Consider the following 12332-nt stretch of genomic DNA (forward strand, 5'->3'; position numbering starts at 1 on the left):
CTTGCAGGCTCGGGTTCAGTATTTGTCCCTCTGACCAGGAGCCAATGAGTGTATTCAAGGGGTGGATATCTGAAGTACACAGCAGTCTGGCAGCACCTGAAAGAGACTGGGCAGGTTAACGTTTTGATGGGTCCTTCAGTTCTTACCTAGAATCTCTCCTTCCACAAGAACATTACCCTTCTTCCTCTTCCAGATGCTGACTGAGCTCGCTGTGTATTACCATTACGTCCCGTCCTTTCACACTGTATTTAAGTGAAGTGTGTGCAATAACTGATAACTACCAGTTACACGGCAACAACACAATCGAAAACGTAACGTTATGTGATAGACAGCGAGCTGCTGGGTGTCATTTGCGCAGCTCTTTGTTGTAATCGACTGGCCTATTTTATAATCTAGCTATTAATCAAATAATCTGTAATTTCAGGTTCCCAAAATTCCAAAATCAGACTCTGGAAGTGTGGAGAAGGATTTAAAAAATTGGAGCCGCTGTTTGACATTCCCGCGGTAAGAGAGACTTTAAAAGATTTTGTGTGCTTGACAGGTCACTATTCTGATTAGCTGGATGGACTGCAGTGCAGTCTCTGGATAAACGACCAACAGACCAGAGTTAGTGATTCAAACCAGGGGATTCGCAGGCCTTTTCCCCTCGAGTTTTCTGCCTCACTTTGCTGAAGTGCTGACCCGTGCTGGGGTAGAGTTCCTCAAGCTCCGCGGAGTAGCCCTCCTGTCACCAAGCCCATGTGGCCGTTCCTCACACGAGTGTCAGCGGGCTTTTTGATTAGGGAAGAAGGTGCAGTCGAACCTGTTCCTGTCCACAGGCTTGCTCTTTCAGGCATGAGAAAATAGGAACCGGGAGCAAGGAACCTTGGATGATTTTTTTTCCACCTCCTCCTCTCTCTCTCACCTCCTCTCTCTCTCTCTCTCTCTCTCTCTCTCTCTCTCTCTCTCTCTCTCTCACCTCCTCTCTCTCTCCGTCACCTCCTCCTCTCTCTCTCTCTCCGTCACCTCCTCTCTCTCTCCGTCACCTCCTCCTCTCTCTCTCTCTCCGTCACCTCCTCCTCTCTCTCTCTCCGTCACCTCCTCCTCTCTCTCTCTCTCCGTCACCTCCTCCTCTCTCTCTCTCTCCGTCACCTCCTCCTCTCTCTCTCTCTCCGTCACCTCCTCCTCTCTCTCTCTCTCCGTCACCTCCTCCTCTCTCTCTCTCTCCGTCACCTCCTCCTCTCTCTCTCTCTCCGTCACCTCCTCCTCTCTCTCTCTCTCCGTCACCTCCTCCTCTCTCTCTCTCTCCCGTCACCTCCTCCTCTCTCTCTCTCTCCGTCACCTCCTCCTCTCTCTCTCTCTCCGTCACCTCCTCCTCTCTCTCTCTCTCCGTCACCTCCTCCTCTCTCTCTCTCTCCGTCACCTCCTCCTCTCTCTCTCTCTCCGTCACCTCCTCCTCTCTCTCTCTCTCCGTCACCTCCTCCTCTCTCTCTCTCTCTCTCCGTCACCTCCTCCTCTCTCTCTCTCTCTCTCCCGTCACCTCCTCCTCTCTCTCTCTCTCCGTCACCTCCTCCTCTCTCTCTCTCTCCGTCACCTCCTCCTCTCTCTCTCTCTCCGTCACCTCCTCCTCTCTCTCTCTCTCCGTCACCTCCTCCTCTCTCTCTCTCTCCGTCACCTCCTCCTCTCTCTCTCTCTCCGTCACCTCCTCCTCTCTCTCTCTCTCCGTCACCTCCTCCTCTCTCTCTCTCTCCGTCACCTCCTCCTCTCTCTCTCTCTCTCCGTCACCTCCTCCTCTCTCTCTCTCTCCGTCACCTCCTCCTTTCTCTCTCTCTCCGTCACCTCCTCCTCTCTCTCTCTCTCCGTCACCCTCCTCCTCTCCTCTCCTCTCCCGTCGCCCTCCTCCCCTCCCTCTCGCCGTCGCCCCCATCCCCTCCCTCCCGCCCCCCCCCTCCCCTCCCGCCCCCCCCCTCCCTCCCGCCCCCCCCCCCTCCCTCTCGCCCCCCCCCTCCCTCTCGCCCCCACCCCCCTCCCTTTCGCACCCCCCCCCTCCCTCTCGCCCCCCCCCCTCCCTCTCGCCCCCCCCCCTCCCTCTCGGCCCCCCCCCCTCCCTCGGCCCCCCCCTCCTCGGCCCCCCCCCTCCCTCTCGGCCCCCCCCCCTCCCTCTCGGCCCCCCCCCCTCCCTCTCGGCCCCCCCCCTCCCTCTCGGCCCCCCCCACCTCCCTCTCGGCCCCCCCCCTCCCTCTCGGCCCCCCCCCCCTCCCTCTCGGCCCCCCCCCCTCCCTCTCGGGCCCCCCCCCCTCCATCTCGGCCCCCCCCCCCTCCCTCTCGGCCCCCCCCCTCCCTCTCGGCCCCCCCCCTCCCTCTCGGCCCCCCCCCCTCCCTCTCGGCCCCCCCCCTCCCTCTCGGCCCCCCCCCTCCTCTCGGCCCCCCCCCTCCCTCTCGGCCCCCCCCCCCTCCCTCTCGGCCCCCCCCCCTCCCTCGGCCCCCCCCCCTCCCTCTCGCCCCCCCCCTCCCTCTCGGCCCCCCCCCTCCCTCTCGGCCCCCCCCCCTCCCTCTCGGCCCCCCCCCTCCCTCTCGGCCCCCCCCCCTCCCCTCGGCCCCCCCCCCTCCCTCTCGGCCCCCCCCCCTCCCTCTCGCCCCCCCCTCCCTCTCGGCCCCCCCCCCTCCCTCTCGGCCCCCCCCCTCCCTCTCGGCCCCCCCCCCTCCCTCTCGGCCCCCCCCCCTCCCTCTCCGTTGATATGGCTGTGGTTGTTTGTTGTCTCCTGAGCAACTCTTGGTGGAGAGTGGGCATGAAATGGATTTTCTGTTAGAAATTTGAAGAATTTATTTTTTAAAACTTAACATTTTTATAATTGTCCATATGTTCTGCAGGGCTTGGTACTGTGGACAGGAAGTCCTCCTGGTCATTCTTTCACCATTTAAAACTGCATTCCTGTTGTCAGTAAATTGTTCTCTGGTGTGACTTTTGTTTCACTTGCACTATTTCACGATGGATTTCAGTCCACTTGGAAGCAGGTGCTGATTACATTCAGTGTCTGTTCCCAAATGGAGCACTGCTCAAACACAGACTGCACTTACCACTGGAACGGTCCCTGCTGTCGGGTAACCTTAAAGAAAACACGAGTTCAAATTAGATAATGAATGCAGAAGTTGATATGTATTACGGTTTCTTAGCCTTGGGCCTAATCTGGCTCAGCTGCTCTCATTATTCATCAGCCGTGTTTCTCAGGTCACTGAGTTGCCATCAGCTCTTGCAATTAAATCCTCCTCCAGCAGCATTGAAATGTGGCTGTGTTTCACTTTTAAAAAAAAACCCAGCAGTTCCTCCATACAAATGTACAAAAAAGACCCTCAGCTCACCCTAATATGGTGCAGCCATCAACCAACCTCCCTCCTCCCTCCAAGTTGACTGTAATCTCTGGTTGTTTGTTGAAGAAATTAGCAATTAATTATGGTGGCAACTATTCCCTGTTACTACAGGCTGGGAAAGTCTGGGAGAGGAGTGTGGGGTGGTACCGCTGGGTGAAGAGGTGGGGCCTCTGGAAGGAGAGGGGAGAGGCAGCCCCTCTGGTTTGGAGGCAAGGACGGTGCTGTTGTCTCTAAACATCACCTTTGTCAAAATGGTCACCATTTGAGGAGTGTGTCCGTTTACGGGTGTTTATCCCCCCGATTTCCCCCTCCTGTTTCCTGGTATTCCTCGGGCTAGATACTGACCTGCCATGACCCGTGTGGTGAGAAGCCATCCTGCTGCTAAAGCTGACAACAGAGCTAAAAACAGCTCCTTTATAAACCTGCAGGCCCACAAAATCCACACTAGACAACCCAACAAATAAATATAAGCGTGCATAAGACTGAGTTGCCTGGGTTTCGGGGGACTGACAGGTTGGAAGTCCCAGTGTAAGATTGAATGTGTATCCCAGCAGTCTGGTGTCACAGTCTGCCTACTCCAGCGCATTGTGCTGTGACGTTAGCAACACTTTGACTTTTGTAAGTGTCTTGGATAGTTTAGTGACTGAGTTCACTGAAAGGAAGAAATCCCCTGGAGAAAGGAAGATGTTGAAGATGCCTCAGTGACTGGGTATTGCAAAGCCCAATGTTGGACTGAGTCTTGCATACCAGCACCATGCCAGATTCCATTGATGGTCTGTGCTGAGTGGGAGGGGGGACTTAGGCTGATTTTTTTTTTATTGTCCATCGCCCTTTTCCCTCCACACCCAAAGCCCAGGGCCACTGCAGCACCTTTACTTCTGCTCCAGCTTAGAGCGACCAGTTCAGCACAGAACAGTTGCAGCAAATTCACACCCTTACCTAAGGATGGATTGGCACTGTCCGTGGGGAGATGGAGACCTGGGGGTGAGCTGAGGGAATTCACTGTCCGTGGGGAGATGGAGACCTGTGGGTGAGCTGAGGAGCTCACTGTCCGTGGGGAGATGGAGACCTGGGGGTGAGCTGAGGAATTCACTGTCCGTGGGGAGATGGAGACCTGGGGGTGAGCTGAGGAGCTCACTGACCGTGGGGAGATGGAGACCTGGGGGTGAGCTGAGGAGCTCACTGTCCGTGGGGAGATGGAGACCTGGGGGTGAGCTGAGGAGCTCACTGTCCGTGGGGAGATGGAGACCTGGGGGTGAGCTGAGGAGTTCACTGTCCGTGGGGAGATGGAGACCTGGGGGTGAGCTGAGGAGCTCACTGACCGTGGGGAGATGGAGACCTGGGGGTGAGCTGAGGAGCTCACTGTCCGTGGGGAGATGGAGACCTGGGGGTGAGCTGAGGAGCTCACTGTCCGTGGGGAGATGGAGACCTGGGGGTGAGCTGAGGAATTCACTGTCCGTGGGGAGATGGAGACCTGGGGGTGAGCTGAGGAGCTCACTGTCCGTGGGGAGATGGAGACCTGGGGGTGAGCTGAGGAATTCACTGTCCGTGGGGAGATGGAGACCTGGGGGTGAGCTGAGGAGCTCACTGACCGTGGGAAGATGGAGACCTGGGGGTGAGCTGAGGAATTCACTGTCCGTGGGGAGATGGAGACCTGGGGGTGAGCTGAGGAATTCACTGTCCGTGGGGAGATGGAGACCTGGGGGTGAGCTGAGGAGCTCACTGTCCGTGGGGAGATGGAGACCTGGGGGTGAGCTGAGGAGCTCACTGTCCGTGGGGAGATGGAGACCTGGGGGTGAGCTGAGGAGCTCACTGACCGTGGGGAGATGGAGTCCTGGGGGTGAGCTGAGGGAGCTCACTGTACATGGGGAGATGGAGACCTGGGGGTGAGCTGAGGAGCTCACTGTCCGTGGGGAGATGGAGACCTGGGGGTGAGCTGAGGGAGCTCACTGTACATGGGGAGATGGAGACCTGGGGGTGAGCTGAGGAGCTCACTGTCCGTGGGGAGATGGAGACCTGGGGGTGAGCTGAGGAGCTCACTGACCGTGGGGAGATGGAGACCTGTGGGTGAACTGAGGAGCTCACTGTCCGTGGGGAGATGGAGACCTGGGGGTGAGCTGAGGAGCTCACTGTCCGTGGGGAGATGGAGACCTGGGGGTGAGCTGAGGAGTTCACTGTCCGTGGGGCGATGGAGACCTGGGGGTGAGCTGAGGGAGCTCACTGTACATGGGGAGATGGAGACCTGGGGGTGAGCTGAGGGACCTCACTGTACATGGGGAGATGGAGACCTGGGGGTGAGCTGAGGAGCTCACTGTCCGTGGGGAGATGGAGACCTGTGGGTGAGCTGAGGAGCTCACTGTCCGTGGGGAGATGGAGACCTGGGGGTGAGCTGAGGAGCTCACTGTCCGTGGGGAGATGGAGACCTGGGGGTGAGCTGAGGAATTCACTGTCCGTGGGGAGATGGAGACCTGGGGGTGAGCTGAGGGAGCTCACTGTACATGGGGAGATGGAGACCTGGGGGTGAGCTGAGGAGCTCACTGTCCGTGGGGAGATGGAGACCTGGGGGTGAGCTGAGGAGCTCACTGTCCGTGGGGAGATGGAGACCTGGGGGTGAGCTGAGGAGCTCACTGTCCGTGGGGAGATGGAGACCTGGGGGTGAGCTGAGGGAGCTCACTGTCCGTGGGGAGATGGAGACCTGTGGGTGAGCTGAGGGAGCTCACTGTCCGTGGGGAGATGGAGACCTGGGGGTGAACTGAGGAGCTCACTGTCCGTGGGGAGATGGGGACCTGTGGGTGAGCTGAGGGAGCTCACTGACCGTGGGGAGATGGAGACCTGTGGGTGAGCTGAGGAGCTCACTGTCCGTGGGGAGATGGAGACCTGTGGGTGAGCTGAGGGAGCTCACTGTCCGTGGGGAGATGGAGACCTGGGGGTGAACTGAGGAGCTCACTGTCCGTGGGGAGATGGAGACCTGGGGGTGAGCTGAGGGAGCTCACTGTCCGTGGGGAGATGGAGACCTGGGGGTGAGCTGAGGGAGCTCACTGTCCGTGGGGAGATGGAGACCTGGGGGTGAACTGAGGAGCTCACTGTCCGTGGGGAGATGGAGACCTGGGGGTGAACTGAGGAGCTCACTGTCCGTGGGGAGATGGAGACCTGGGGGTGAACTGAGGAGCTCACTGTCCGTGGGGAGATGGAGACCTGGGGGTGAGCTGAGGAGTTCCACTCAATGCTGAAAACTAATGACCTCTTTCTCTCTGCCTCTTTCATAGGTTGGCTTTGTGAACTGTTTGAAGTTTTCCAGTTCGGGTGACTTTTTGGTGGCTGGTGTGGGACAGGAGCACAGGTAAAGGGCGTGGGCCGTGACCGGTATCTCGGCCATCTGGAATTTCCGCTGGGGATTCTCTGGCGAGAGATTGGTGGAACTCTCGGAGAAACGGCATGAATGGCTAAAAGTCAGTGTGTCCATCATTTCTCCAGAGTTCCGTCGGCCTCCCATTGACGTTGCAGCAGGAGCTGTGCGGATCCCGTGGAAATTCAGGGCTGCATTGCTTTAGATTTTCACTCCCTTGATTCTTGTGGTGATGCTTCTGGTGATTTGGATGTCAGGCTGCTTTCTAAGAACAGGAAGTGTTGCACCGTGCAATACACAAATGTAATATTGTGCTGATGTGGAACGGTGTCATTGAAGGCTCCAAATTCTAATTGTTAATCACTTGCCACTTATTCATTGGTGGGTTTCCCACCTGTTTGCTTGTGATTTGTTTGTGATGGTTGAAACATTTCCAAACAGACGATCTATTAATATATATCCAAAAAGAGGAAGGTGTAAGATCAGCTGGTAACAAACTATGTGCCAGGTGATGAGCACACGGGAAGGGTTATGGAAAGGCAGATGGCTTTTAACGGGAGAAAGTGCATGAAATGTCTCCGTGCTGAATGGACCCACACAAAGGTGGAGCAGGGTCTGGGTTCCATTACTGAGCATTGACTGAAAGCCTATGGTCAGTGTGAAGCTGTTATCAGCAACGATAATGTGAAGTTGAGGTGTGCCATTCCTTGGACAGGTCAGATGGACGGCTGGTATCAAGGGGTCCTACCCCCCACCTCCGTTTTTTTTTCCCCGCTCCCCCAGTATTATCATCTGTTGATGAGGCTGGTGCATGTGATCGTGCCATCTAGTCGATCGAGTGAGCATTGCTGGGCCTGTGGTCTTTCTAACCATCAAGGAATCCCAGCACTACAGCTGTATATATACAATACCACTGTTGCACAATTATTCCTCAAACCCACGTTCGTAGGGACGCTAGAGTTGGCTGCAGTGCCATCTGATGAAGGAAGAAGGAATCGGGCAGGGGTCCTGGCTGCTGATCCCTATCAAGTGCACGTAGGAGGGGGGCTGGGGGGCTCGGATTCGACTGTGATGCTTCCATGGTCGAATAGCCTACCGACTGCCACAGTGAAGTGACTGGTGTCAGCCGTGGCTCAGTGGGTAGCGCACCCGCCTCTGAGTCAGGGAGTTGTGGGGTCAAGTCCCACTTCAGAGACTTGAGCTCATAATTTAGGCTGACACTCCCAGTGCAGTACTGAGGGAGTGTCGGAGGTGCCGTCTTTCAGATGAGACGTTAAATCAAGGCCCCATCTGCCCTTTCAGTTGAACGTAAAAGATTGCGTGGCACTATTTCAAAGAAGAGCAGGAGAGTTCTCCCCGGTGTCCTGGCCAATATTTATCCTTCAACCAATATTACTAAAACAGATTATCTGGTCATTATCACATTGCTGTTTATGGGATCTTGCTGTGTGCAAATTGGCTGCCGAGTTTCCTACATTACAACAGTAACTAAACTTTAAAAGTACCTCATTGGCTGTAAAGCGCTTTGGGACGTTCCGAAGTAATGAAAGGCGCTACATATATGCAAGTCTCTCTCTCTCTCTCTCTCTCTCTCTCTCTGTCTCTCTCTCTGTCCCTCATTTGGGTGATGTGCTGGAGAGCAGCTGCTGTCCACATAGGAACCGGAGTAGTCCATTTGTCCCCTCAAGCCTGTTCCCCCATTCTATTAGATCATGGCTGATCTGTACTTCGGCTCCTTTTCTCTCTATTCCGTGATACCCTTTACCTGATAACTGTATGCCAGCAAAAACCAGTGTCTGCACAAGGAAAGGGAGAAAATCAGAGACTTTCAAAAAAAAACACAGCAAAAAGAAAAGACTGTCAGCAGGCGGAGAGGTTTGAAGTTGTTAGTTAATCAGTTCACGTAACTTTGTACCGTTGTCCAGTAACATGGAGTAACTTGTTCTTGAAGAGTTTCGCTCGTGCAGTCATTCCACATAAGCTTCGGGATATTCTTTAAAAACAAACACCCAGAGTAATTAGCGATGAGATGGCTGCAGATTCTTTCTGTCTGTCACCTGGCTGGATGCTGTTGTTGCTATTGGTAACAGGTTCAGAAGCTGACCTAATTGCTTGGCTGCTCAGCAGGAGGATGCTGCCTCTGAGTTTTCCTTACTGGATGTTGTTGGTTGGGATCTTTCATTTATTTTTTGTTTTCGGAGTGTTTATTTTGTACTGGCAATGCAGTTGTTTCTCTCTGGCATGATTGTGATTACTTGCAACCAACATTACCTGGGTGTGTTGAGGCTAGTGCTATGGGATGTTTTTCTGCATTAAGGGCGCTATATAAATGCAAGTTGTTGTAGTGAACACTAATGGATGTGCTTGGCTCCCCTAATGTCTTAGTTGGACCAGGTAGAAAGAAAGACTTGCATTTATATTATAGAATCATAGAATCATAGAAGTTACAACATGGAAACAGGCCCTTCGGCCCAACATGTCCATGTCGCCCAGTTTATACCACTAAGCTAGTCCCAATTGCCTGCACTTGGCCCATATCCCTCGATACCCATCTTACCCATGTAACTGTCCAAATGCTTTTTAAAAGACAAAATTGTACCCGCCTCTACTACTGCCTCTGGCAGCTCGTTCCAGACACTCACCACCCTTTGAGTGAAAAAATTGCCCCTCTGGACCCTTTTGTATCTCTCCCCTCTCACCTTAAATCTATGCCCCCTCGTTATAGACTCCCCTCCCTTTGGGAAAAGATTTTGACTATCTACCTTATCTATTCCCCTCATTATTTTATAGACTTCTATAAGATCACCCCTTAACCTCCTACTCTCCAGGGAAAAAAGTCCCAGTCTGTCTAACCTCTCCCTGTAAGTCAAACCATCAAGTCCCGGTAGCATCCTCGTAAATCTTTTCTGCACTCTTTCTAGTTTAATAATATCCTTTCTATAATAGGGTGACCAGAACTGTACACAGTACTCCAAGTGTGGCCTCACCAATGCCCTGTACAACTTCAACAAGACATCCCAACTCCTGCATTCAATGTTCTGACCAATGAAACCAAGCATGCCGAATGCCTTCTTCACCACCCTATCCACCTGTGACTCCACTTTCAAGGAGCTATGAACCTGTACTCCTAGATCTCTTTGTTCTATAACTCTCCCCAACGCCCTACCATTAACGGAGTAGGCCCTGGCCCGATTCGATCTACCAAAATGCATATTGCACCTTTCACAATCCCCGCACGTCACAAAGTGCTTTACAATGAAGTACCTTTTTTCCTTTTGAAGTGTAGTCACTGTTGTAATGTAGGAAATGTGGCAGCCAATTAGATCTTGGGTTCAATCCCGGCCTGTCTGAAGTTAGCAGACCTCTGCCTGATCGGCAGTAGGAGCGTTAGAATTGTCACCACTGCTTTTGGGAGAACAATCATCCTATCCGCTGACCTCCTGGAAAGGGTTGTGTGTGGGCACACCGTGATGGGGTAGGATTGGCTCGGCTCCCAAAGCCGACTCATCTGCCGACACGAGCTGTGTGGGCTTGTGTGTGAAGAGTGAGCCACTTGGTGAGGTATCAGAGGGCTGACTGACTATGGGACCATACTATGGCACATCGAGCGGGGGAGTAGGCATTAGTTTAAATTTAGTGCTCAGATGAAGTCAGGAACTCTCCCAAGCTTTGCTTTCGTCTTTTCTGACTACCTGAACCTCTCAAGTTCCTGACCTGATTCATGCCAGTAGTTAGATTGACTAAAACTTATACTGTTCTTTGCAGGTTAGGCCGATGGTGGAGACTAAAAGAAGCTAAGAATGGAATCTATATTATCCCACTGAAGAAGATAGAGACCAAACAGCAATCAGGAGACAGCAAATAACTGTGGTGTGATCAGCTGATGCTTGTACTGGATCCCACCCCAGCAGTGACTTTGAGTGCCTTTATTTTGTAAATAAAATTATGGTGAATTCACAGTGGTGCGATCTCCCTGTTTGTCACGATAAGCACATTGCAACGCTCAGTCCTTTTCCAGGACAGCCTGCGGCCTGCCCTCCTGCTGCGTCCAATCTCCGATTTGAAGGTAAGTTTTCGCACTTTCCTCGGGCATCTTCGGAGGTTGTCTTTGATCACACGTGGAATTGGGATTTGACCAGCAATCCAGAAAGCTGGGGGACTCCAGGAGCACTTTGGGCCTCAGGTAAAAGTAACAATTGTTTTTCGATTCTGTGTAACCTAGATCCTGAGAATAGCTTATTTTACCCAAAGCCACTTTTAAGCAAGGTAAACCCTGTTCAACATGTGGTCTGTTAAACAGAAAATAGAAGAGGAACAAGACTGCTCGGTTGGTGCAGATTCAGGCTTTGATTCGACACTGCGGTGAGCTCCAGTCTTGGTGTAGAGGTGTGGGGGGTAGCAGATTGAAACCAAAATCTGCAGTAAGAGTTTTGTCACCGGGCTTTATTTAGTATGTTGGTGAGGCAGTGCTCTTTAATGTGTGATAGTCTGAATCCGTCATCTTGAATTGCTCGTCACTGTGCCCAGTGTCAACCCCATCCCACTGGAGACTCTGCCGCTCTCCACTCCCGGGTTGGAGCTCACCGTGTCGAAGAAGCAGAGATCTAAAACCAACATTACTGCACCCTACTATTGCACAGTAAATGCTTCCTCCAGATACAGCCCAAGTTTAGGGACGAAATCTATAATTGGACTGCTGGGTGGTTTACACAACCCAAGTAGACACAGTGCCAAATCTTTCCACCCACCATCACACTTGACTGAAATCCTCGTGACTGCACTGGGGGGGGGGGGGGGGGATGGGGGCACAATCAGATGGTGTGTCATCCAAGTGTGCATCCTGATCCAGAGTGGCGTTGCCGGGAGCAGGTTGCTCACTCTCTTGTACTAAGGATTTGTGAGAGATTATTTACTTTGATCGCGACTCCCCTTCCTCAACTGCATTTCACTGGGATGCTAAAAATCTCATCCAAGTGCCCGTACTTAAGTTACGAGCTTGGGCAATGAACGCTGGGAAACTTCTTAACCATCATAGTTGAGTCCAATTCTGACTTCATCTGATGCCCCTACCTACCTCTTGGCACGGTCACTGGATTGGGATTACTAGTCATGATTCCCCTATCTAGTCCACATGTCTCATGACATCATATGTTGCATTCACACATTGCAGGATCTGTCGCACTGAATTTTTAAGAAAAGGAGGAGACACGGTGAAGCAGCACGTGGAACTGCATTAAAGCTGTGATGCGGAGTAACAGGTTTTAAGCTCCCAAAGCCCCTCGAGATGGTGGGACCACGCAGCTCCAGCATGCAACCTGGATGCTGGTCGTAGAAGAATGTAGGCACTCTATCTGTATCAATCTAATATATTAGAAACAAGAACTTGCATTTATGTGGTGACTTATTACATTCTCAACCTGTGATTTACTACCAATTAATTTTTGAAGTGTAATCGTTACCTAAGTAAATGTAGCAGCCAGTTGCAGCATAAGGTCTCACAAATAGCAAGTCAAAATGACATTCATTTTTTTCTGTAATGTTGGTTTGGTTAATGTAGGAATGTTGGATAGAACACTAGGCTCCTCAAACAGTGCCAAGGGATTTTTTTATGCCCACCTGAACAGGCAGTCGGGGCCTC

At 53.0% G+C, this 12332-nt stretch overlaps 1 protein-coding gene across 2 annotated transcripts in view; it reads left to right on the plus strand.

Moving 5' to 3' along the window:
- rrp9 (ribosomal RNA processing 9, U3 small nucleolar RNA binding protein) overlaps positions 1–10651 on the plus strand; it is a 54231-nt gene extending 43580 nt beyond the window's left edge. For both annotated transcript variants that reach the window (XM_067998274.1, XM_067998275.1), the window contains exons 13-15: positions 425–504; positions 6615–6688; positions 10460–10651. In XM_067998274.1, the coding sequence (XP_067854375.1) occupies positions 425–504; positions 6615–6688; positions 10460–10559 (254 nt within the window). In that variant the 3' untranslated portion in view covers positions 10560–10651. The remainder of the gene's footprint in view (positions 1–424; positions 505–6614; positions 6689–10459) is intronic.
- The last annotated feature ends 1681 nt before the right edge of the window (positions 10652–12332 follow it).

The sequence above is a fragment of the Heptranchias perlo genome, chromosome 17, assembly GCF_035084215.1.
Source record: "Heptranchias perlo isolate sHepPer1 chromosome 17, sHepPer1.hap1, whole genome shotgun sequence".
NCBI classification, from domain to species: Eukaryota; Metazoa; Chordata; class Chondrichthyes; order Hexanchiformes; family Hexanchidae; genus Heptranchias; species Heptranchias perlo.